Source organism: Episyrphus balteatus, chromosome 1 (genome assembly GCF_945859705.1).
Source record: "Episyrphus balteatus chromosome 1, idEpiBalt1.1, whole genome shotgun sequence".
NCBI classification, from domain to species: Eukaryota; Metazoa; Arthropoda; class Insecta; order Diptera; family Syrphidae; genus Episyrphus; species Episyrphus balteatus.
The window spans coordinates 21,799,113-21,826,693 of NC_079134.1; the positions used below are offsets into that span (position 1 = coordinate 21,799,113).

Genomic DNA, 27,581 nt, shown 5'->3' on the forward strand with positions numbered 1-27,581 from the left:
CAAATAATATTCTCTCCTAAGATAAAATTAATTTGATGCGTGTGGTATTATACTGAGTTGATTATTATCATATCTTAATCTTGAGATCTACTTTGACTTTCCACACACACACATTTTGGTGCAGAGGATGTTGGTGAAAGTATATGAAAGGATCAAATAATGGCATATTAGGTAAGTTCTTACCCAAGCTGACACCATATACATATATACGAGATAATGACAAGAACTTTATGTCTTAATAATGCTAATGGACTTATTTTTTTTGTTCATTACTAAATAAGAATAAGAAAATTGTCAATAAGGTATCAAGTCCTATATAGAAAGTATATTTATGATTTTATTGCGCAGTCATTTTGCTTACCGCATATTGGTTCTTCGTTGAAACCCTACCAAAATGTTTAAAAAAAAATTCTTTTGATACGAACAATCAATTTTATTAACTTAAAACACTTGGGTAACGATAAAATCTACAACTTGAACTTGTAATTCTGAAGTACGAGTGAGAAGAAACGAAAGAAAATAAGAACATGTAGGTATACTATAATTACGGTGACCATCCGTCCCGGTTTACCCGGGACTGTCCCGTATTTCTACAGCTTGTCCCGGGTTTTTATTTAAGAAACCCGGGACGTATAAGTGTCCCGTATTTTGTAATTTGTCCCGTGATAGTCCCGTATTTGCACATTCTCTGATTTTTGTATTCAATATTTTAAATACTTTGTACGGAAAACAAGAAAACAGTGGTTGGAAATTAAAATTTTTCTAGTACGCTGCTGAAGCAAAACGAAAAATTTTCTAAGTCTCCAAAGTAAAAAAAAAACGATTAAAAACTCTCCATAAATTCTAGCACAGGTAAGAATTTTGTTGCCTAAGCTGCGTACTGTACAACGAAAAGCAAAATTTTCGTTGTGCTGGTTTTGTATGAAAATTTTCGTTTTGCCTCTAGACTAGGCTTTAGTTTTTTTAAATGTTCCTCAATTATTTAGTTCCAGCTTCTGTTTGTCAGGTTGGTACACCAGCAAAAATGTTTTCGAATAAAGAACAACATATGGAAGAGCAAAGAACCCAGATAAGTTTCAAAACTTTTAAGGACATGTTGTGTTAAAGTTCATACAATTTCAAAACCATTTAAATAAAAATGTTAAAAAACAGCTCTCCCGATTTTGATTAAAAAAATATTTTTTTAGAAGTTATTAACAGACATTATTAAAAAACCATTTTCTTGATTTCTGATTTCGTAAATGACTTAAACGATTTCAACAAAAACGCTCCCATAAAATCGTTTAGGAAATCTTGATATGTATCAACAAAAGGAACAATTATGAAAACTCATTTAAAAAAAATTTAATTTTTTTTTGAAAAATCAATATTTTCAAAGCGATCCAACGAATTTTTTATCCGTCCCGGGTTTGGCTTCCAGAAATATGGTCACCGTAACTATAATTCATTTTTCATCAACTTACATAGGATCGAAAGTTCTATTTTTGGGTTAGTTGAACATTAAATATTGGGTTATAAATTATTTCATATTTTTTAAATCGTTATTTTATTTTTGACTACGCATGTGACTCTCACACAAAAATGTGACGCAGGGACGCATTGGAACTATTTTACATGTTCATCAAGTTGCTAATATTTTTAAACTTTTTATGTAGGTACAAATTTCGTAAATGTACCTACAACAGTCGGAAAAAGTATTTTGACAAAATGAACATTTTTCTAACTGATGAGAATAATCTGTAACGGTTAAAAATAAAATAAGGAAGTTGATGGTTATTTATTAAGTATATTATGGTGAATCTCATGATGGTCAATGTCAGTCATATAGTTGGTATTATGCTTTGAGGCTGCATTTTTTGTATAAAAGGTACTAATTTTTGTAGGGAAAAAAATATTTTGACAAACGTTCTTTTTCAGCGTTGGTAAGCTAATGTAATGCATTTTACGTGTTTCAAGCACGTATAAAACTGACAGACTTGTAAGTCATAATTTCGGTGTGTCTGTTAAAAAATTGCGGGAAACTAAAAATTACCTAATATGAAAATACAAAAATATAATTATACTATTTAAAATTTATCTTAACTTGACAAAAAATTAAAAAATGCACTTGAAAAAAATAGACGCATTTTGAATTCTCAAAGGGACATGTTTTTCTCAAAATCGACTGTTTTTGGTCTATTTCAGTCATTTTTCTTTAACACATTTTACAAGTTGTAATTAGGAGTTTTGTATGTTTTTTTATGTTTATCAATTTATACTCCATTTTCTAAAATACAATCTTATATGATATCGTTTATCCTAAATCCCAAAACTATTTTCTAATTTTATAAAATGTTTCAAATGAAAATAGATTTTTTGTTTGTTTTAATTTTTTCTAAGTTTTGCAAATAGGTATGTTTGCATTAAGTGGTTTTATAATGTTAAGGAAGTAATTTTAAATAACAAATGCATACAATAAAACCACTGCTAATCACCATTTTTAAAACATGTGTTAAGGAAAAATGGCTCAAAGAGACCAAAAACAGTCGATTTTGAAAGTCCATATTTTATCCAATTTTAGTCGTATTCAATTTTTGTGACTTTATGTTGAAAAATAAAGTATTTTCTTTTTTCCGTTACATGTTCAATATTTATAAATGCTTAAAGGATAAAAATAGACTATAGCTATTTAGTAAAAACACTAAAAATGTCATGTTTTTCTCTTATTCGAATAGTTTTTCATTAGTTTTTTAGAATAGGTATTTTAATTTTAAATTTTTTTAAAGAATACATGTCGATAGGAAATTTAATTATCTACAAAAAATTACTTAATACCAATTTTCATATTCGGCTTCCTTTTCAAGTTATAGACGGAAACACAAAAAATATCTTTGAAAAATCATATCTCGAAAACCTATCCATAAATATTTTTTTAGATAAGATTTTCGAGTTTATGGGCTCAAATTTATACGAAAAGTATAACGGAACTTGGTGTCCAAAAATTTTTTATTTTTTTGTAAACTAGAGTAATTAATTAAACACCGTTTTTAGTAATCTTTTACACAAAACAAAGTATGCCGTTTGATTTCTTGTACAAAAAGCAAAACAAAATTTGAAAATCGTAAGAGCCCTTTTTTTTACTTGCGATATAGGTACTATAGGGCAAGTTTAGGATTCGTAAAAAAAATCGAACTCGAGATAACAATTTTACATGACATTACGATGATGGAGAATGCCAAAAAAGTGGGTCCGGCAATTCTGTCTGTCTGTCTGTCTGTCTGTGTGTCTGTCTCTATCTGGAGCTGCAGCCTAAACGAGTGAAGTGATTTTCTTCAAACTTGGTAGTTAGCAGTTTTTGGTGATTCCCTAGAGGGGAAATTGAAATTTTTTTTTTATGACTAAAACTAACGGTACCTGCCATATAACGGAAATAGAAAAGTTAATTTTTTTCAAAAACGGCTCTAACGATTTTGATTAAAATTTTTGTGTGTAGTACTACACATAAGAGCCAACTTTTTAAATAAAAAAAATATTTTTTGTACCGTTATTAACGGTACCTGTCATAGAACGGTTTTTTTCGTTTCTGAATATCTCGTACAACATTAACCCGATTTAAATGAAAATTTTTATACAAAAGTGTGTAAGTAAAGATAATATTAAAATTTTAAAAAATTTTCAAAAAACGCATTTTTGGTTTTTTAAAAAATATTTCAACATTTTTTTTTGAAAAATCAATTTTTTGAAAACGGATCAATGAAAAATTTTGAAATTTAGTTTTTATGTGTAAATTAATTATTTCTTCAATATGGCATACCAACTTTTTTTTTGAAAAATGTTAAAAAATTTTTATATATAAAAAACTATTTTTTTAAAAAACGGCTATTACAATTTTCGAAATTTTTTTTCTAAAAATACCTTTTTATACGAGAAATAAAATGGCATATTTGTTTTTTTTTTTTAAGATAATTTAAAACGGAGTTTAATTAATTATAAAAACAGATTTAATTTTTTTATACTACTTATGAAATTTCTTCAAAATATCAAATTTTAAATTTTTTGAATAAAAAGCTTTAAAATTATAGTTACATTAAGCATAAGAGCAAGTACGTGCGACCCCAGTCGTGCAATTTATTTAAATAACTTTTTAATGAAAGAATACGAATTTTCTAACATTTTTCAGAAGAAAAAAATTTGTATGCCATTTAAATTATAAAAACAAAATTTCGATAAAATTCATCAACCCATTTTCAAAATACTATTTTTAAATACCTACAAAAATGTGTTTTGTGATTATTTGGTAAAAGTTTTTTATAACCATTATTTTAAAGGAAAAAGAAAACAGAAAACAAAAATAATGAAAATAAATTCATAATTTTTGTTTATGTTTTTTGGAGTACAGTTCATAAAAAAAATTTTTAAAGTGAATATTATTTTAAAGTTTAAACATAAAAATTTTGGTTGAAATCGGCTATGTGGTGTCGTTTACCCTTTCGAACCCAAGCTATGAAAATCAATATTAAAAAATGTTTTTTTTTCGGTATTATCGGGTCAAAAACATCACAACTAAGAAATATGAATAGCAAAAAGTGTTTTTCTCATGTTACATGTAAGTAACATGCACTGCGTATGATCACCAAAAAAAGTCGGAGAACTGAGAAAATAACTTTTTATGAAACTATAATGTATGCTACTTCTTTTAAGCTAAAAAACAAAACACTTTCTGCATTAACATTTTTTATATCTTTTTTTTTTCAAAATTATGACCATATATAAAAATTTTTTTTTTGCAAAAAAAAATATGTGAATTTCAGTCCCTTTTTCGATAAAAAAAAATTAAAGGTATGATATTTGATTAACTTTCTATAATAATCCAGTAACTAGGCATTATTATCTTTCAATTAAGCCATCGTAACCCAAAAAATTGTTTAATTTAATATTTTTTACGAATTTTAAAAAAAAATGTTACATGAGAGTAACGCTGTTTCCGAAAGGGTTAAGGAGAAATGCATAAATCAAAAAAGACTCTATGGCAGGTACTGTTAATAACAATACAAACAATATTTTTTTATTAGGTACATACAAAAATATTTCAATCTTCTCTCTAGAATCGTGTTTGAAAAAAGTAACTTTTCAATTCCGTTAGCATTGGTCTTAAAAAATACTTTTTCTCTAAGGAATTACCCAAAACTGTTTAATACTAAGATTGAAGAAAATCGCTCCAGTAGTTTAGTCTATAGCTCGAGGTACATACAGACTGACAGACAGACAGGCAGACAGAATTGCAGGACACATGTTTTTAGCATTTTCCATCATCGTATATCTGATTGTTATCTCGAGTTAGATTTTTTTTCGAATCCTACACTTGCCCTATAAGTTCCTATATCGCAAGTAAAAATCCACTAAATAAATAAAAAAAAAAAATAGCACGTATACGCCACAGTGTATGTGGACAAACGTACTAATAATTTGAATTACAACACCTTGACCTGTAAAAACACGTAGATATAGTTCAAAAAGCTATGAAACCTAGACTACACCAACCAAATGACTGAAAACGATCTTTTACCTATACCCGAGGCTCTCAGGGGCAAGGAAGGTAAAAAAATTGCTTCAAAGATCAAGTCAAAGTGGATCCAGAGTACTTTATTTAAATAAATGGAATCAGCACGCTGAACGATCTTAAAGCAATCGAAATTCTAATAAGTTTATTTTTATATTTATCACATTTTACCCAAAAATTTACAATACACATTTTTAATTCTATTAACCATAATTCCTCTAAATGGAGGTGTTAAATAAATTTAATGTCATTTCACATTAATTTCATTCTTGGGAAAATTTAAAACACCACCACAAAAATGGGTGAGCATCAGCAGCAAGAACTCCAACTAACAAGCACACTCTTCATTTTATAAGATTACAACATCATACCCAGGAAATAAGAAAAAAAAAACATTTTCTTAAGTCAAGCACACAAACATAATATATATACAACAAGAACCATTTGAGAAAAACACCCTGAGCCTGAGGGTTGTAATCTTTCCGCGAGAAAGCTTTCTTAAGTTGTTTGCCACATGCATGACATGCGTTCCGTGTATGCGTAAAGTGTTCAACGTAATTAGCGTTAAAAGAGTTAATGTTTGCCTTAAAACCTTGGGAACGGTTATTGGAGCTTAAAGAAAAAACTCATAAGTAAGCAGGCATTGCTCCAGTTACTTCTTAAAAAGCGGTTGCATAATAACAACTTTATGTTTATGTATGCGTGTGACTTCTAAAAAAAAAGGATTTTTTTTTTTTATTTTTTTTCACTTTGTGGTTAAGCCCCATGCCAACACAGTGTCATGAATCCCATAAGCAAATAATAAACATCATGAATTTGTGTGTTTACTTTCTTGAAAAAGAAAGCAAAGAAGAAGAATTTAAATAAACTGAAAATAAACCTCTAAAATTACTCAGCGCAAAAGGACCTCAGAAAAAAAAAAAATTAATATAAAACACCGCCTTAGAGTTTTTATGCGAGCAATAAAAGGAATTTAACACTTTGAAGAAAGTCCTTGTTTAATATCATTTTACTTGGAAAATCAAGAAGAAAAAAAAAATCTTAAAATTTTTCAAAACGTAATGCTGCCCTCAAGGTTTAAGAATGAAAAAAGAAAAATTAAATAAATATATTTGAGGTCGTGAAGTTAATTAGAACTTTTTTTTTTTTTACTTTGCTGTTGCCTTGAATTTCAAAGAACATTAAAAAAATGTAATTACCTTTCTCGAAGGATATTTTTTTTCCTTTGTTTTTTTTTTTTTATTTTTTTCAATATGAGAGAGTATTTACTTGCGGAAATTGCTAAATATACGTGTTTTTGATCAATAGGATATTTAAACATTCACAAAGTTGTTTATTCACGGCGCGGCGCTGAACCTTAGTTATATTTTTGTGTTCGGTGTTCCTAGAAAATTCTTGATTAAAAGTTCAATCTGGTGGTGTATGTTTTGGTAATTGCAATTTGTTCAGGGGAAAAACAAAAAATTTTGTTTTCATAGGTCTTGTAGCAATAATTATTATTTATAGGCGGAAACAAAGTAAATATAATTGATGATGAGAAAGAAACAAGAGGCTTTAGAAGTTTTTGATGAGAGATTTTTTGTTGATACCTACTCGCGTGTAGACTGCTTTTGGCAACACAAAAATATCGATTTTAAATGAATAAATTGATTCCTGGAAAGTGTTTAAAATATAAAAGCAATTGGTAGCACGTGTTCATAGTTTTTTTGCTTACCAACTCATTTTGAATTCCGAAAAATTGAGGTGTTGTAGCAAAAAAAAAAAAAAACACCTCAGACAACTTTAAAGACTTAAAAAACAAAAACACACAATTCACACTTGATAAAATACATTTCCTACACTTCCTTGTTATAAATAAATAAATCCTTTTGCTTCTCGTGTGGTCTCGTATGGGTTATGAAAAAAATTCTCTCTAAAACTATTTTCTTATCACTCCTCTATTTTTCCAACTTCAATTTAAATAAAGGTTAATTTATTCAAAAGCTTTATGTTTGTGTTTATGTGTGTCTGCACAGGTGTATGGTTGAAGGTATTTTGGGAAAAACCACATGACCATTTCCCACCGGTCGTTGGTGTAGGTGTTGTTAAATAAATATTATTTCATTTTAGAAACTTTAAGAAGAATACCTTCATTTTAATATATTTAAGGTCAATTTAAAATTGACATATTTAAATGCTTATGAGTTTTGTTGTTGAATTTGATAAAAAGAAAAAAAAAAAACAAAATACTTACACAAATAAAACCAGACAAATATTTGTGTTCAAATGTGTTAAACGGTTGAAATGATTTTCTTTAAATTTTGTAGTTATTAATTGAAATTTTATTTTTAAGTATACCTGCCATAAAACTAAATAAAAGAAAAATTTATTTTTCTCAAAAATAGTCCAACGATTTTATTAACAAGTGTGCATAGATACAGTGGCAATTAGATACAAAAAAAGAGGTTGTCTGTAAAGGCGGTTTACGGACGATGATTTTACGTGATAACGTCGTAAGAAAACAGGTTGTGTGCTTTTAAAATGAGTCAATTGAAGCGTTTATTTATTTCAAACAATAATAATTTACAAGAAAAGCTAAAAAAAATTAACTTTTTTCTTTTCTCATTATATTAATTTTTTTTATTTTAAAAGCTTACAAAAAAATTATATCATTAAAAAGCCAAATATTTCTTCTAAATAATAAAACCATTTTTAAATTTTTACAATGAGCAAAAAGTATTAAAATAAATTATTAAAAACAATCATTTCTTTTGACAAAAGTGAAAAAATCATTTCCATCACAAAAAAATTCATTTTTTTGATAGAACAACCTATAATAAATTTTATACCACCTGAAAGCTTATTGCTTCAAAATATATATATATCGATCATGTCTATTAGGCATCTACAAAAAGAGCAAGAATTTTTTGAACTCGATCAATTTTCATTAAAAAAAGCAAAAAAAAAAAAAAAACATATAATTTTATGTTCTCAAGCTATTGAATCAATTTCTTTTAGACAACCTATACAAAATTGTATATCATGTAAAAGCTTATAATTTCACCTTTCATATGACGTTTCAATCTTATTTCTGCAATGCCTAGAAAAAATTTAGAGTTTTATAAAGCCAACCATGTCGAAATTCCATGATCAACAGATCTCCACAGGTGTTTTGAGGTATTTCGCAAGTTTTTTTAATTTAACATTGTGTAGCTTGTAGTGAATGTACAGTTATGTGTGATATACCAAATGAAAGGTAACATCATCGAGATGCTCAATAAAGTTAAATCAAAATAAAAGATAGAACCTGTTGAATAATAAAACTTTATTTTACCGTTATCTCAAAATTGTGACTACAAAATTGATTGAATTTTTTTTATCTATTTGCAATATAAATTATTTATCTGTTGAAGAAAAAAAGATAAAAATAAAAAACGGTTAAAAAAGGTCAAAAAAACTTAGGACAAAAAAACTTGTTTTTCCCGTTATTCGGTCAAAAACCATTTTGAAATACCAATTTTTCGCACATGTATGCGCACAGTATGTAAGCTTGAGATTTTTTGAATGCTACAAAAAATTTAAAAAAATAAAAACTCACCCAAAAATGCCCCAAAATAAGTAGGTGTTTTTCAAGAATTCATATTTCGAAACGCAGACTTAAAAAAAAAATCCGTATCAGACCCCTAAATTTTTTTTTATTATCTTCCGAATGACGTTTTTCAAATTGTCAAAAAAAAAAAAATTCGCCTTCCTATAATCACTACTTTGTCAAAGGTCTAGCTCATGTTTTAGCTTTAGAAAACCATTAATAGCTTGAAAAAATTCAACTCTTTACATTGTCGCTTTTATAAATTTTGTTTTACCCCTATTTACCCTATTAAAAGATGGAATTTTTTAAAATCCTTCAAATGTATTTAAGTTTAGGTTATTATCTTTCAAATAAGCTACAGAAGATTTTTGTACCTCTAATAGTTTATTTTTAATTTTGAATTGAAATTTTTGCCGCACTGTGGCTGCCATGGTTCATCGATTTATAAGACGTTATCACGTCAAAAAAATGGTTATTTACTGTACCTACATTTCATAGAAGGTTTCTTCTTTCCTGACTTAATTTTTAAAGATTTAACCGATTTAAGGGATAATTTGAAAATAAGTAAAATATTCGAAAAAAAAAACATATTTTTGGATTTTAGAAAAAGGTTTCATTCCTTTTTTGAGTAATGTGAAAACTTTAATTTTATATATTGAATAATTTATTTCAATTAAATACATTTTTTTTTTATTTTTGAAAATTTTTGTATAGTTAAGTAAAGTTATTCAAAAAAGGGCTACAAAAGATTTTTATCATTTATTAAAATTAAAAAAAAAAATAAATTGAATTGCAATCAAAAATTAATTGCCTTGATACTTAAAACTGAAATTTCATAAAAAGTATTTAACCATTTTCGAAACAAAAATTATTATTTGAAAAAAAAAGAAATATTCTTTTTTTTTTGGGAAAATCCAAAAATTATTTTTTTTTTATTTCTTAATTTTAAAATTAATGGGTTCAAACGATTACGTACAACACAATAATTGTTTACATTACTTAAAACGTTTAAAAGAAAGTCAGAAATCAAGAAAACGGTTTTATGATGGCAAATACCGTTACTACCTAACTGCATTTGCTGATCATCTTCATCAGCAATGGCCATGTTAATGTCGTAAAATCGAAATAGCTGATTTGATTTCCAGATATTTCTTGCAACTTCATGCAATGAAGGGTTCATTACATACCTTCTAATTTTTTGACTCTGTAAAAAAATTAAATGAAACAACTTTCTGACCAACTGAATTTTAAAATAAATTGACCCACGTAGATTCTCACAGCAAAATTTTCAAAAATAAATAAAAAAAAATAACACTACATAGTTTACAAAAAAATATAAATTTTTTGGACACCAAGTGCCGTTATACTTTTCGTATAGATTTGAGCCCAGAAAACTCAAAAATCTTAACTTAAAAAACTATTTATGGATAGGTTTTCGAGATATGATTTTTCAAAGTTTTTTGTCGTTTACTTAGTATTCGGGCTATATCTTGAGTAATAAACGACTAATCTGAACAGAAAAGCCGGTGCCTGGAAGCTGAGTAAATAAGCAACAAACACTAGAACAACTTTTCTGGGTCACTCCAGATGTTTAAGTGCAATGTATTAAAACATTTAAAAAAAATCAAGTTTTTAAAGAAAATTTCTGAAAAAAAAAACTTTATTACTAATAGAAAAAATCAAAATCTTTTGAGTCCTCATAGTTTTAAAATTTTAGGGCATAGCACACTTTCTGGCAAAGATAAAAAGATAATTTTCTTCAAAATTTATTTATAAATTATAAAGATATCACCATTTTTGTAACGATCAATATTTTTGACTTTTTCTGTTACTTTTTGAGTTTTTGTCTATAACTTGAAAAGCAAGCCCAATTTGAAAATTTTTATTAGGCAATTTTTTGTAGATAATTAAATTTCCTATCGATGTGTATCCTTTTAAAAAAAAATTTAATATATAAATATTTATAGATATTAAACATGTAAAGGAGAAAAGAAGATACTTTATCTTTCAACATAATGGTCACACAAATTGAATACGGCTAATATTGGATAAAATATGGACTTTCAAAACCTACAGTTTTTTGTCTTTTTGAACCATATTTTTTTCTACTTTGCATTTCAAAAAAAGTTGAAATATTTTTTTAATGGTTATGTACAAAAAGAATTATTGTAAAATATGACTTTAGAAAAAACCGATGCAATTCATGCATTTGTGACAGTAATATGAATAAAATTAAGATAATAAAGTAAAATTAATTCAATAAATTACTACGTTTTTTTTTTAGCTTTTGGTACCAATTACTTCCTAAATACTTTCAAAAAGATAAAATTTGTTGCCATTCTGAGATCCTCTTCAAAAGCGCATATTTTTCAAAAGTTGGCCACCTACAGCTATGGACAAAGAAATAGCACACTTTTGATTTTTCTTACAAAAATTGGATTTATTTGGGACCTTTTAACTTATATATTATAATTTTTACATCAGGGCATGCATTAGCTTATGGGAATTCATAAAATTAATAATTATAAATTATTTTATTTCAATTCAATTTTTAAAAATATAATTTCTAGAGAATACCCTTTTTTCTTGTGGACAAAGAAATAGCCCACATTTCGAAAATCATAAAAAAAATCATTTCTAAGCAAAAATTCTTACAATTTCCAATAAATTCTATACTACTAAGTTAGTAACTTGTTAGTAGACCACAGTTTTTCAAAGTTCTTTCGCACCTCTTTGGTAAACTTTCAACTAACGTCTGGTATCCACTTTGTGGAGTACGGCACCACGCTTCTTTGATTCTGGCCCAAAGATCGTTTGAATTTTTGAATTTCCTTTTCCCACGCTTAACCTTGACATCAATTTATAAGTTTTCTATGGGGTTAAGATTGTGAATTTGAGATGGCTAGGTGCAAACATCGATTTTTTCGTCCGAAAACCTATCTTGTACTATTTCTGATGCATGTTTGGGTGATTGTCATGTATGAATATCTAATTAACTGGCGAGAAATATGGTTCCTCGGTATTCTAATGTAATATTAAGACAAAAGAATTTATCAATTTTGCCATCCACCTAACCAATGGGTCCTTACCATGCCAGGAAAATGCGCCCCAGACCATCAAATCCTATCCTCTTAGTTTCATCGTCTTGAGATAATACTTTGGCTTGTCCTTTTAACATTTTAGGCGATGGACAAATGTTTTGTCATCGGTTCCAATGCGGTTAACCTTTATTTCATCACTCCAAAAGACTCTCATTCAAAACAGCATGTTTTTATTCAGATGTTTTATAGCTAATGTTAGGTGATCTTTCATGTGTCTTTTTATATCATTGGATTTTTCTTGCTTACCTGTCTGTACAACTCAGCATCATTAAGTATCCTTCTTAAAAGTCTGCTTGACACTTTTTTCGCCGAATTCTATATTTACTTCGGGCAAAATCGTGCGAGATGACTTAAAAGGCCCACATTTGCGTTTCTTTGTGATCGCTCTATCCACTCGTATGGAAGTTTTGCGGGGAAGAAGTTAACGCAATTTAATTTCAGAGTTTAAATTTCTATTTGCTCTTTCCAAATAAATGGCTTTATCCATCATTTATTCGAAAAATTTAAAGTTTAAGCTAATTAAGAAGGATTTTTCCCTTGACTATGAGGCTCGAAAGTAATTCTCCCTTTTTTCGCAGTTTAATGATGTTTTCTGCCTATTTTTTCCAAAAATACTTGTTAATTAAATAGTAGCAATAAAATGAATGCATTTTTGTCTACAACTTTTGAACGCGGAATAAAAACTTAACGGTTAAACAAATGTGTGCTATTTCTGTGTCCACTAGCGAAAGAGACAGAAAAAGCATTATATTGCTAGTGCAAATAAATATAGAAAATAACGGTACTTTTAAGATATTTTTGTCTCCATCACTTTATTTCGATAATATACCAGAAGAAAAAAATTTATAAAAAGCATTCCTAATATCTAAAATTCGATTTGCATGATTTTTCTCAATAGTGTGCTATTTCTCTGTCCATGGCTGTATGTTCTTATAGAATTTTTTGTATACCACAGGTGTTTAAAAATTTTGATAAAATTTTTTTTTTTACATTTTGCATTTAAAAAACAAATTCCAAAATTGTTTTAAAGAAAAGGTTCAACAGTTAAACTTTTAATGAGTCAATTATTGTAGAAAATTATTTAAAAAAAAGAAATTTATTAAACTCATTCATTCGTGGTTGTGGTGAAAACGTAAGATGATGAAATTTAATATACACTGAACGAAAAAAAGCTAATATTTTCTAAACTGGTTGCGATAGAAACTTTTTCTATTTGGTTTTAGAACAGTCCCAAGTGTAGCTATCAGTAATTTCAGGCTTATCCATTTCTTACAGGACACCCTGTATAAGGTGATATAAAATTTATTATTATTTATTTAAAAAAAATGGGTTTAATGGTGTTAGAAGAAAAAATTTTATTGTTTTGCTTTTTTCATGAAAAATGATTGTTTTGAATAAATAATTTTTTTATACTTTTTGCGAATTGTAAAAATATTAGTACGGCTTTAGTCTTTAAGAAAATTTGTAAGCATTTTTATATGGTGTAATTTTTTTTTCAAGAAAAATTATTTTTTAAGGTTTCACTTCTACCACGTGTGAATTTCACACATGTTTTTTTTCGATTGAATAAATTTATGTATATTAAAAAAGTTCACTATGTGACTCACACCACTTGTAAATACAAGTCATTAAATTTTTTTTTTAATACTTTAAATTATTTTTTAAATTATTTTACTTTAAAACCTTTAAGGGTACTTACGAAAAAGCAAAATTGTAATTTTTTTTAATCCAAGTGCATAGGTTTTATCAACAATTTTCACAAAGTACATAATAATAAAAAGATTCGTAAAGAATTTCCTGTTTGTGGCTGCATATATGTATTTGAAAAAAAAAAGAAGAAAAATATGAAAAAATCGACACTCGGGAATGAAAAGAATAAATGTGCAAAATGCTGGAAATATTCCCCAAGGTACCTATACTCAATGAGCTCCAATCATAAAGACTATTTCTGAGAAAATATCTTTCACATCGTTTCACTTTACGTATTTTCATCAAGTTGAATATTTATGTGTGCAAGAAACATACACCTGAAGATGATTCTTGATTTCAACATCTATTAACACTACGGTTCCTTCGATTAGACATGTAAACAAACATTAGTTTAAATTAAACATTTTACACTAGAAAGCCTTTTATAAGGTTATTCTCAAAGTTTTGGATAGGTTTAATACAAATTTAATGATTTTTGTTTATATATTGGGTGAACTTTTCAGTGAATTTTGAAACATCTAAAATTCAAAAGTATATTTTAAAAGATTCGACATTATTTTCATTTTTAAGTCATATCTAACTAAAAGACCCGGATTGTACTTTAAATTATTTACATAATGGCAGGATGCATGAAAATTCTTCAAAGAAAAAAAAAAAATCTAGAAAATCCTTTCTAACGATGTGCGTTTTAAAAAAACGAAATGTATTCTTTCTTTTTTTTTTCAAGTAAATAAACAAAAAAATATGATATATCGTTAAAGCAAAGATTCTTTATTATGTGTGGAAAAGAACTCCATTCAGCTCTACAATAGAAGTGGAAAGATGATAATTTTTATTCAAACATCCAAGAAAGACTTTTTCACTGAAATGTTGTCATTCAGAAGAAAGAACAATTTTTTCTCACAAAAAAAAAAAAAAAAGAATGGTACTCGTGTCTATGTCATTCATATTCACTCATGAAGTAGAGTGTTTCAGGTAATTTACTTGATGTGTTTAATGAAATTCAAGAATCACAATATGATATTAAATTATGATTTTCTTTGAAAAGATGCTGTTTTTGAATTTTGTAAATATTTTTCCTTTTTTTTATTTAAAATGAAAATTCATCAAAGCATATTGAAAAATCATTTTTATTGAACAAATTTTGAAGAACTTTGAAAGGTTCTCAAAAATTATTTAAGAACGAATATTTTGTAAGAAATTGATGTATTTTTCTTATTCAGAATTATTGTTTTTCCAAATAATCCAATTTATCTTGTTATTAAAAAAAAAAATAACTTTCAAAAACAAGGTCTTTTGTAATAAAAATGATACGACCCTAGTTCTTGGAAAAGATGGTAAAACTACTGTTTCTCTATTCAATGAATGGTCTCATTTTATTTGCATATATTTTTTATAAGTTTTTGCAATGAAAAGAAACTATTTCTTACATAATCGAATTTTCAAATGTTTCTTAATTCTTCTTACAAAGAAAACCACATTTTAATTTTGTTTATGTTTTTCTTTTTTGTTCTTCTTTGTTTTCGTTTTCCTGAAAAGTTTTCAAAGTCAAATTTCTACTTCTCTTCTACCATACCATCGATTTCCTGTCCCTTATTCAACTATTTTATGTATATTCTAACTTCCTTTGATCAAAGTTCATTATTTTTACAAAGTTTTTCTATGTTATCCAATTTATATGAGTAGGAGGTATGTCTTCCGTTGTAGCACAATATTTCTTTTGAAGTTTTGCATGATGATGATGGTGATGGTGTAAGAAGGTTATTGTATAACAGGAAGTTTTTCAAAATGACAACATTAGAAAACTAAAAAAAAAAAAAACACATACAACACGAAACACAAAACAAAAATTACTTACTCAAGAAAGGTAAAGAGGTCAAGATTGTTTAACAAAAAACACATATGACAATAACACAACATGTAGTTTGTTTTTTTTTGTTTTTTTTATTAAAGTTTATTCTTTCAAAGTTACTATACAAAAGCTGTGCCACATAATTTTTTTTCCCCAAAAGACTCGTGTGAAAAGGCAAAGGATTCTGTCTAACAAAAGGCAGAAACATGAGGAAACCAAACGAAAAAATAAAATAAAAAAAATTACCACTGTTAAAAGCACCACATGTGGGTTCATATATTTTGTGGTTTTGCTTTTTTGAGAGGGGAAGAAAAAAAAAAATAGAAGACATGTATTAAAGTTGGTGTATGTCCTTTGAGGCAATTTTTTTTTTTACTTAATGGTCAGGAAGCAGTACTTTTATTATAGCGTAGCTTTTAGGCTTACAGGTCAAAATGGACTATTAATTTCATTCCCTTGTCAAGTAGTATTAGTCTTTAAATGTGTGATATTTTAGGGAACGTTTAATGTTTGGAATGATAAAATAAAAGGTAAATTAATTAAGTCCATAAAAAAATACACATGCATGCATGAAAATAAATTCTTCAGTACGTTAAGTTTTTTGTTAACTTCAAAACTAATTGAAAGATTGGTTTTGGTACATAAATCAATTGAAAATAATGCCAACTCGAAACAGTTCTTTCATATTGCAATTAAAAATTAGAAATAAACTATATAGAAACGAAAATTCACAATAACTTATTTTAAAGGTTATAAAAGTGAACGTTTTCAAAGAATTTTTTAAAAAATCAAATTAAATTGGGTGTAAAGAGGTAAAATGAGATTGTTAAGGGGGGAAATCCCTTTGGAATTTTTTTAATTTTGCATTATTTTTTTTTTTGCTTAAAAAATTCATTTATCAACCGAAGAACTATTTTCAGTGGTCTTAGCCTTAAAGGAATCATCAAAAGTCCCTAGATGGTCCGGAAACCTACGCGCTCCGAATCTACCACAGTACAAAAACGAAAATTTTAAACGCATTTTTCTCGAAACGCGTTTTTTTCCGCGCCGTGCAACGTTATTCAAAAACTAATGAAGCTATCGACTTGAAATAAAATGCAAATTACTCGTTAACTTATTGGCCATAGCATGAACCTAAAAGTTTAAAATAATTTTGACAATAAATATTTTTTTTAACAAATTGTTATTAAAAAAACATTGTGTTTTTTCGTTTTTTTTTTGTCTCTAATTTTTATTTTTACACTTTTTTTTTTTACTAAATTTAGGTTCATGCAATGCGTATAAATATATTTTATTGGAAAAAAATGGGATCGGGTCAAAATTCTGGCTTCAAAATTCTGTTTTTCAAAATTCTGCTTTTTTTACGAAAATTCTGTGGGTTGGGGTCAAAATTCTGCCGGGGTCAAAATTCTTTTGTCAAAATTCTGCTTTACAAAATTCTGCTTTCAAAATTCTGCTTTTCAAAATTCTGTTTTTCAAAATTCTGTTTTTCAAAATTCTGCTTTTCAAAATTCTGTTTTTCAAAATTCTGCAAAAAATTAAAAAAGGGTTTGGAAAATGTTAAAAAGCGCGCTCTTTTTAACATTTTCCAAACCCTTTTTTAATTTTTTGCAAAATTCTGTAAAATAATCTTCTTGATAAATTGTCTGCTTATTTGATTACTTGCCTACATAATTTGTCATTCTTTGAATGCATATTAATTTTTGTTTTAATACTAAACATTTCCGAAAATAATTCAAATTTTTTTTAATTTATCAAATAAAGATGAATAATCAAAAATTTGAATAAGAAAAGGAATATTTTGTATTAAACAACATCGGTTCCAATAAGTTATAGATTTTATTCTATGCATTTTAAAAAATATTTCCGACACTTAAACAAAAAAAATTAGGAAAGTACCAATGTTGAATTACATTAATGAGGTGTATTTTTAGTCAGCACATATGCTATAAAAAAAAAAACAGAATTGGCAGAATTTTTTTGTTTAAGTATAATGCTGGCAGAATTTTGAAAAGCAGAATTTTCAAAAGCAGAATTTTGCAAAGCAGAACAGAAAAAAATCAGAATTTTCGTTAAAAAAGCAGAATTTTGAAAAGCAGAATTTTGAAGCCAGAATTTTGACCCGATCCCAAATTCTGTTTTTCAAAATTCTGTTTTTTTTTCTATTCTGCCTTTCAAAATTCTGCTTTTTAAAATTGTGCTTTTCAAACTTCTGCCAGCATATTTTTTTAACAAAAAAATTATGCTAATTCTGTTTTTTTTTCATAGCAACTTAACTACTTTCCTTACTGTTTATTGTGTAACTGTCCCAAACATTTGTTATAATGCATCGACTGACGTTCTTATAATTCACATCTATAAACCGTTGAAAACTATTAGAAACTAAAAAGAAATATATGTAGGTACATATCAACAAAATATTCCTTTCTTAATCAATTTTTCGATAAATTAATAAGATTCTAATTATTTTTCGAAATTATTTAACATTTAAAACCTTTTCTTAATTTTTTTTTCATTTATTGGTTTATCAAACAAACAATGTGATTTATCAATTAAACAATGAACATAAAAATAACTGACAAAGTGAGTAAGTAATCAAATAAGCAGCGAGGAGATAATTTTAGAAAATTCTGCAAAAAATTAAGAAAATGGTTTGGAAAATGTTTAAAAGCTCGCGTTTTTAAACATTTTCCAAACCATTTTTTAATTTTTTGCAGAATTTTGTAAAACAGAATTATGAAAAGCAGAATTTTGAAAAACAGAATTTTGAATAGCAAAATTGTGAAAGCAGAATTTTGTAAAGCAGAATTTTGAAAGCAGAATTTTGAAAAAAGAATTTTGACCCAGGCAGAATTTTGACCCCAACCTGAAAAAAATTTCTTTTTTGATTATAAATAATTTTCTGGACTTGGGCATTGCACGACGCAAACTGTGGACGCCAACTTTAAAGAGCTGTAGAGCTGCCATTTTGTTTTTATTTTACTTCAAAAAAATTGTATCAATACTTCATAATGTCAATAATATCATATACTTTTCCAAATTTCAATAAATGCTTTCGGTTTTCCAAAAAAAAATTATTGAAATAGCTGTCTTCCAGAGGGATTTCCCCCCTTAAAACAGAATATTTTTTAGATGGTAGGTTGTAGACAATTGAATTTTTTTTTTAAACCATAGATGAATTTATTAGAAGAATGCCAGAAGTGTTGAAAAAATTCTAAAAAAGATCTATACCTACTGAGTTATGAACACCTTCTAAAAAGAATGCAAGACCGTCTCCAATCTGGTTATTATACGCAGGGGATATTTTTTAAAGAAACTTGAGTTTTATTAATAGAAAGATAATGCAAAAAAAAAAAAAATGGGGGTATGATACGGACTTTCTGAGGCCTTAATTTTCGAAATATGAACTTTAAAACACACCTATTTTTAAGTGATATTTTTGAGTGGTTTTATCTTATTTTTAGAAGTTTTTAAAATCCTACAGGACTTAAAAGTGAAGTTGATTAACGTTTGTGTTCAAAAATTTGCATTTCTTAAACTAAAAAAAAAAACAAACGAAGAAAATAAATATTTTTTTTGAAAAATTAGTGATTTCTAAAATATTATTGTACTTTTTACGCAACATATAGACTTGAATATTGTTTAATTCTTTAGAAAAGATATTATTATTGATAATATTTCAACCCCATTCAATTCATAAAAGTATGAAATTGTTCATAAATGTTTTCTTAAGACGTTATCACGAAAAATTATATTCCGTAAGCCGACTTTACAGGCAATCAATTTTTTAACTTTCAGAATTGATTATTTATGTGATTTTACATTCCTGCATATCTACTATATGCGTGTATTAATCAAACAAAATTTAATTTAATTTCTTCCATTTCCAGTAGGTAATTAATTTCACACGTTTTCTAGAATTTTTCATACATACTTCATCAGTATCAGCTGAAAAAAAAAAACATATTTCAAATATTAAATCAAAATATTCAAATGATATATTTTATTTGTTTTTTATGTTGAACTTTATATGTAATTATTTTATTTATTACCTTCTTTGTTTTGCTTCTTTTAGTTCAGATTATTAAAAACGCATCTTTTTACTTTAGAAAATTATTTATTTTTTTTGCCTATATATTTCGAGGTCTTACTTGCCTCATCTTCAGGGTCTAAAAATTACAATATGCGTTTTAATAAATTATATTAACAAATAATTTGAAATAAAAAATAAATTACCATTGAAATATTTTTGAAAAAATATGAACAATTTTCTAAAAAGTTATTTCGACATTTAAAACAATTGAAAAATCAAACATTAATTTTAATAAAAATTAAAAATTTTTTTTAAAGTATTGTTCAAAAAATATTTTAGAAAGTTTAAATTTAGTTACTTTGAACATTTCTATTAACTATAAGGTTATAATAAGTGTTTGTATAATCCTTTTTATCGGTTTTATAGTTACATACGATTTGTTCATTTTTAATAATTTGGTTTACTTCTTGAATTTGTAATTTTAATTTATTTCTTTCAAACTTTAGAATTTTTGCCCCATCAAAATCAAACGAATGTCCATATTGTTTCACATGTTCAGCCAAAGCAGCAACATTTTTTGTATTTGAGCCCTCTATAACTTTTTTGCATTCATTTTTGTGTTGGTCAATTCTCGAGCCTAATTTCTGGATAGTCTCTCCAACATATAATTTAGTGCAATCATTGCATTTGATAGAGTAAACTACTCCACTATTATCAATTTTGTTAATTTTCTTTTTAGTATTAACGAAAAATTTTGAATTTTGGTTTGTTGGTTTCATTGCTAATTTACCCTCAGGTACAAAATATTGGCAAACTTTAGATATTGACTCACTTAATTTAGGAATATATTGTTTAGAAGAATAAATGTATCTATTATTACTTGTTAATTTATCACACGATCGGTCATTATTATTAGATAAGAAACTATAATTACTTAAGTTAAAACGTTGAGGTGCATCAGTTTTTGCTTTGAAATTATCGCTTTTAACAGAAGAAATAAGTTTATCAATTATTTTAACTGGATAATTATTTTTTGATAATATATTTTTGATTTTTATTAAATTATTATTCCAAAAAGACTTATGGCTAAAAGTAAATACTTTTCGAATAAAGTTTTTAACCATATTAAATTTCATTTGAATTGGATGTGCAGAGTAATAGTTTAATAAACGGTTTGAAGCTATTGGCTTATGATACCAATTAGTCATTATTTGGCCATCATTATTTCTTTTAACTGTAACATCCAAATAATTAATTTCGTTTGTCAAAATATCTTCTGATTCGTAAGTGAATGTTATATCTTTGTCAAAAGATTCTAGGGCTGTTTTAACCATATCGATTTTATTTCTTGGAATGGATGTCAAGTGGTCATCTACGTAGGCCATCCAAAACTGTGGGTTAAAATCAAGTTTTTCTAAGGCTTGAAGAATTACTTCATCCAAAACCCATTCGACAAGTATAGGAGCCAAAGATGATCCCATGAATAGTCCAGTTTTCATTTTTATATATTTATTTTTAAAACAAAAATAATTACAATCCACAAGACAAAATTTTAAAAGGTTCATAAATGTTGATTTAGGAATTTTTGTTTTAGGTATCATAAGCCAATAGCTTCAAACCGTTTATTAAACTATTACTCTGCACATCCAATTCAAATGAAATTTAATATGGTTAAAAACTTTATTCGAAAAGTATTTACTTTTAGCCATAAGTCTTTTTGGAATAATAATTTAATAAAAATCAAAAATATATTATCAAAAAATAATTATCCAGTTAAAATAATTGATAAACTTATTTCTTCTGTTAAAAGCGATAATTTCAAAGCAAAAACTGATGCACCTCAACGTTTTAACTTAAGTAATTATAGTTTCTTATCTAATAATAATGACCGATCGTGTGATAAATTAACAAGTAATAATAGATACATTTATTCTTCTAAACAATATATTCCTAAATTAAGTGAGTCAATATCTAAAGTTTGCCAATATTTTGTACCTGAGGTTAAATTAGCAATGAAACCAACAAACCAAAATTCAAAATTTTTCGTTAATACTAAAAAGAAAATTAACAAAATTGATAATAGTGGAGTAGTTTACTCTATCAAATGCAATGATTGCACTAAATTATATGTTGGAGAGACTATCCAGAAATTAGGCTCGAGAATTGACCAACACAAAAATGAATGCAAAAAAGTTATAGAGGGCTCAAATACAAAAAATGTTGCTGCTTTGGCTGAACATGTGAAACAATATGGACATTCGTTTGATTTTGATGGGGCAAAAATTCTAAAGTTTGAAAGAAATAAATTAAAATTACAAATTCAAGAAGTAAACCAAATTATTAAAAATGAACAAATCGTATGTAACTATAAAACCGATAAAAAGGATTATACAAACACTTATTATAACCTTATAGTTAATAGAAATGTTCAAAGTAACTAAATTTAAACTTTCTAAAATATTTTTTGAACAATACTTTAAAAAAAATTTTTAATTTTTATTAAAATTAATGTTTGATTTTTCAATTGTTTTAAATGTCGAAATAACTTTTTAGAAAATTGTTCATATTTTTTCAAAAATATTTCAATGGTAATTTATTTTTTATTTCAAATTATTTGTTAATATAATTTATTAAAACGCATATTGTAATTTTTAGACCCTGAAGATGAGGCAAGTAAGACCTCGAAATATATAGGCAAAAAAAATAAATAATTTTCTAAAGTAAAAAGATGCGTTTTTAATTATTCAAATGATGTATACACATACATTCCGAGAACCAACTTAATTTAATTTACATCTTTTTTAAGAGAAAAAAAAAAAATAAATTTTCAGAATATGATGATCATGGAATTTTAAGCAATTTTTTTTTTTACTAGAATTTTATTAAATAAATTTTAATAATAAATCCTTTTAACATTATGAATAAATTCCTTTATGTTTTATCACATCACTATTCTCTATTCATTTTAATTTTTACTAGGTCACACCTTTCAGACATAAGGGGACCCAAGTTTTATAGCAATAATATGTGTGTGGACTCTGGAATCTGGGGGACTAGAATCAGTGAAGCACTTTATTTTATTCTAATCCCGTGCTGCTCCTGATGTCGAGTTAATGTGAATAATGAAAGGCAATGTGTATGAATAGAGTGGATTTACTTAGTTTAAAAAATATAAACGCATAATGAGAAGAGAGTTTTTTTTTTTTGTTCAAAAGTTTTATGTTTTATGATATTTATATTTATGTTCTTTGAATGTTAAAAAAAAAATTATATTTTTAGCCACTAATGAGGATATTATTTATAATGATAACGCTCGCTATTATAAGTTTGAATAAAATCCGTGTCATGTTAAATATTTTTATTTTTTATGTTAAGGTAATGGAATTAACGCGTATTATGTTATTCATTCATTTAATAAATTGTTGAAAAAAAACTTTTAAATGAATTTTTTTGTATTTATACATAAAATTGTGGACGAAAAAGCACATTGTTGTAATTAAAAGTAGAGTTTGAGAGTTTAGATAAAAATGAATACTTAAGTCCGAAATACCTTGTTGAGAATTTATTAATAATGCTTGTATTTCATCACATAGAAAATAGCAAGCAAACAAGCAAGGCCTTTCCAACGATGCCTGATTCGTCAAATCATGAAAATTAATTTAGAAGTTACAATGGAACAGATGAACCGATTCTGATAAAATATATAACGGAATCTGAATTATTAAAATGATTCACAAAGTTCCTTGAAATCATTTTTTTTCCATAAATAATTTTTTTTTCCTGACTTTCGAAAAAAAAAAAAAATATTTTTCTTGTAAAATTAAGTGATTGACTAATTTAAGTTAAGTACCCCATTTTCCGAAGAATTTTCAGACATTTTCCATTTAAATCGATGTTTTACAAAAAAAAATCTATTTTTTAAAAATTTGTTTGGTCGAAAAAAATTGATATTTTAAATTTTTTTTAACCCTCTACCGCATACTAACCCAAATATGGTTTATCGATTTCATATCGATTTATTCCCGTTATATTGCACCAAATGTCAAAAAGAAAAAACTATAATAAAACTACGTCTATTTTTTTATAATAAATCGGTTTTTATTATCAGTAAGAGAGTCGTGATTCTGAAATAAGCTCATTGTTTCAAGAGCATGTCTAAAGTGCAAATCAGTGAATAAAAGTGTGAACTTTTCAAGTGTTTTTTTATAAGAAATAAGTAAGTTGCATCCAATTAAAAATAAGTTTCGTATGAATTTGTTATACTTTTATATGTTTACGTAGTTTGTTTTTTGTTTTTTTAATAATTTTTGTCTTTTTTTGCGTTTTTACCAAAACACCATATATGGGTTTTTTTTTTTTTTGTAAAATTAATTCGAAGACTTTCTATGGAAAAAATAAGTGTGTAAATGCTAAAACTGGTGATGGCTTTCGAAGTGATGACGATCTAGCTTCAGATTCTGGCCCTTTTTAACATCAAACAAGCCATCTACGAGCACTTTTGCAAATCTGTAACACCTAAAATGTCACGAAAAAGATGATGCCCTTCAGCTTTGGTAGGTGATCAAAGCAGAGATGGAACAAAACAAAGCTGAGGGAGTTATATACAAGTCACGGAAGCCCAGCCCCATCTAATCCCCAAACTCCAATTCACTCACAACAACCAAGGGCAAAAGCCGTTGAAATCAGTACTAACTGAAAACATCGACCATATCCCTGAATGGCAAACAAAAACACCAATATGTCAAATTTGGGGACTGAAAACGTATTGTGTACATGTACATGTAGAAAATGGAAGGTGTTCTTCTGCAACAATGATAAAAGAAAGAGTTTGAATAAATTCCATGAATAAGGAAAGTCCAATGTAATAAAAACATATTTTACAAAACATACCTTGAATGCATACTAAACCATATATGGGTTATTAATTGTTTGCTGGAAATCGACTTGCTGCATACTAACCCATATATGGTTTATGTTTCTAAAAATGTATATATATGTAAAAAAATTAAAAAAATTATGTAATACCTTTTTTCAACCCCTATAATAAAGCTAAAAAATTGTAAAAAAAATTTTTATTTCATTTCGTTCATAATTCATGCAGTAGAGGGTTAAACGAAATTTAAGGTAGTAGAACATTGATTTGTATGGAAAATGGGAATATTTTTTTTACTGGAAAATCTCGGAAAATTCTTCGGAAAATGGAGCACTTGATTTAAATTAATCGAGCACTTAATTTTATTCAAGTCGAATTTTCTCGAAAAAAAAGTGGAATTTAATCAAAAAACGAAACTTAAGCTATATTTTTATCTTAAAAATCTATTGGAAATTTAAGATTTTGTTTAGTGTCGAGAAAAAAAAAATCGAAACTTAAAAAATTAAATTAAACATTTTTTTTCAAACATTTTTTTTTTATTTTAAATTAAAATTGACTAATGCTTTGATAAAATATATGAATTTAAAAAATATGTCAATTTTCGGAAAAACGGCAACGCCATATTTCCGTTCTCCGCATTTTTTGAGATTGATTTTATTAGAATCAATAAGACTATTACGTACACCAAATTTAATCAAAATCGTTAGAGCCGTTTCGAGAAAATTACAATACCTCGAAAACGTTTAATGGGAGATATGCGTTAGAAAGGAGATATACAAAAAAAACGGTTCTAAGGAATTATGTAAAAATCATATGTACAAAGTTTCAAGCAAATCCATCCATCCGTTTAGGGCCTAGTTCGATGTACAGACGCACAGACCGACGCACGGCGACGGACGGCATGACGAAAACCACTTTTTGAATATTATACAAAAACCGATTCTTATACTTACAATTTAAGGCATTTTCTGGTAATTCTTCTGTTAACTTTAAATCAAGTTAGCAGAACATTAATTTTTTCACTAAAAGATCCAATAATAAAACTTATATTCTGCTGAATTTAATCTGCTAACTTGAGGGACATCAAAATCACAGTTGGTGTACACCAGGGAAGTGTCTTTAGTCCTTAACTTTGTATTACATTCCTTGATTACCCTGCTGGAATTATCATAAATGTTGAAGTGCATTAAATTTAAATCCTCCACCTTAATAATTCATATTGTTGAAGTAACCGATTATCATACAAATTGCATCTTTCAAATACTTGATTACCAAGGTGATTTGTATAGCATCGCTAATGCAGTTATTTCCCACCTTGTATGATGGAAGAAATTTGCAATACAAAAAAAAAAGAAACCTTCAGTCCTATACTAGGATAATATAGATTCTCATCCTTGAGATGCCACATAGTATTATGAGAACACCATCATGACTCGACAGCATTGTTATCCTTGCAACAATACATACCTCCATCACACACACATTCCTTCACATACAAATGATATAAGTAAAGTAGGTATAGTTTCATTTCCATCCTCTATGGTGGCAGAGTGGCAGTGCAATCAATCAAACTATAAGTGTAATATAGTATGTAGACTCAATTCTCTAGAAAAAAGTTTGAGAAAAAAAAAAGATCGAAAAAAATCTTGTTTATCGATTCGAAGAAAATGATTGAACAGTTTTTATGTTTTCTCTGATACCAAATAATCGTTTAATCCGCAAAAATTTTATCATCCTAGAAGACGACGGTATATTTCTTTGAAATACAAGAAAAATACACCCACAAACTATATAATAGACAAGTCTTCTTAAAAGGAAAACATTGTGAAATTTAACGACATCGACCGGATGTGAAATGATTATTTTCTTTTTTACATTTTTTATCCATTTTCGTATAGTTTGATAGGAGAGGTTTATTTTTTGATAGTGATACGTCGTAACGATATGAAGATTACGAAAGCAAAATCTGCCAATCGATTAAAGTGGCTAACCTATATCGTCGTCATTTTCCAAAGGGATTTGGTAATCTTTTTATCATTTATTTTGAGATTTTTATATATTTTCGTGGATATTTTTTTTGCTAGAGAAAATATTGGTTTATAGAAAAATTGAATTCAAAGGAAAATAAAATTAAGTTTAATATTTTTTTTTAAACTTATTCACGTATCAAAGGCAATATCATTCACGTATCAAAGGCAATATCAAGTACAAATAAGTTTGATATATCAAAGAAAACTCGTTTTCTAATTTTTTAGGTTTGTTACGTGGTTACGTTGAGGATTTAAAAAAAAAAAAAACTTAAAAACACCATTTACTTACATTTTCAAAAACCATATTATGATTAAGACTGGAAAATTTTCTAAGAGTCTTTTCGTTTCAAATTAAAATTAAATGGATGTTTTTTTTGTTTATTTCGAGCATGATATCGATACCTTCCCGTAAGAATGTATTGAGCGACACTTTTTTCGAAAATGACTTTTTGATGAGGAACTACTAAGTTTTAGATAAACCAAGGAAAAACAAAAAACTTTAAAAATAGACAAAAATATCCAAAAATCTTATAAAAAGCTTTTTGTTAAATTTAACTTTTTTTGAAAACTTTTAATTTTTCCTTCATTTATCTAAAACTTAAACGATATTTATCAAAAAAATGTTCAAATAAACTCAAAAGAATTTGATTTTGCTCATAAAAAAGTTCAAAGAAGTACCTAAGCCATTTAGACCTGCAGAAATATGGTGTTTTATTTCATCTCAAAAGTTCAAACGCTCACAACAGAAAAACTGTTCGATGAATAAGTCTGAAACTTTGCATATTAATTTCAGGTATATTAAGCTTTAAGTTTAATCTTATCACTCATAAAAATTAAATAGCGGTAAATTTTCTAAAAAACCGTAAAAATGCCTA

The 27,581-nt window shown here is 26.9% G+C and overlaps 1 protein-coding gene across 1 annotated transcript; it reads right to left on the minus strand.

Moving 5' to 3' along the window:
- Positions 1 to 19,800: 19,800 nt before the first annotated feature.
- LOC129918786 (uncharacterized) lies at positions 19,801 to 21,342 on the minus strand. Its single transcript, XM_055999515.1, has 2 exons — positions 20,007 to 21,342; positions 19,801 to 19,939 (listed from the first exon to the last, which is right to left on the minus strand). Exon 1 carries the CDS (start codon positions 21,300 to 21,302, stop codon positions 20,154 to 20,156), a length of 1,149 nt encoding a protein of 382 aa, XP_055855490.1. The 5' UTR covers positions 21,303 to 21,342; the 3' UTR covers positions 19,801 to 19,939; positions 20,007 to 20,153.
- Between the last annotated feature and the right edge of the window lie 6,239 nt (positions 21,343 to 27,581).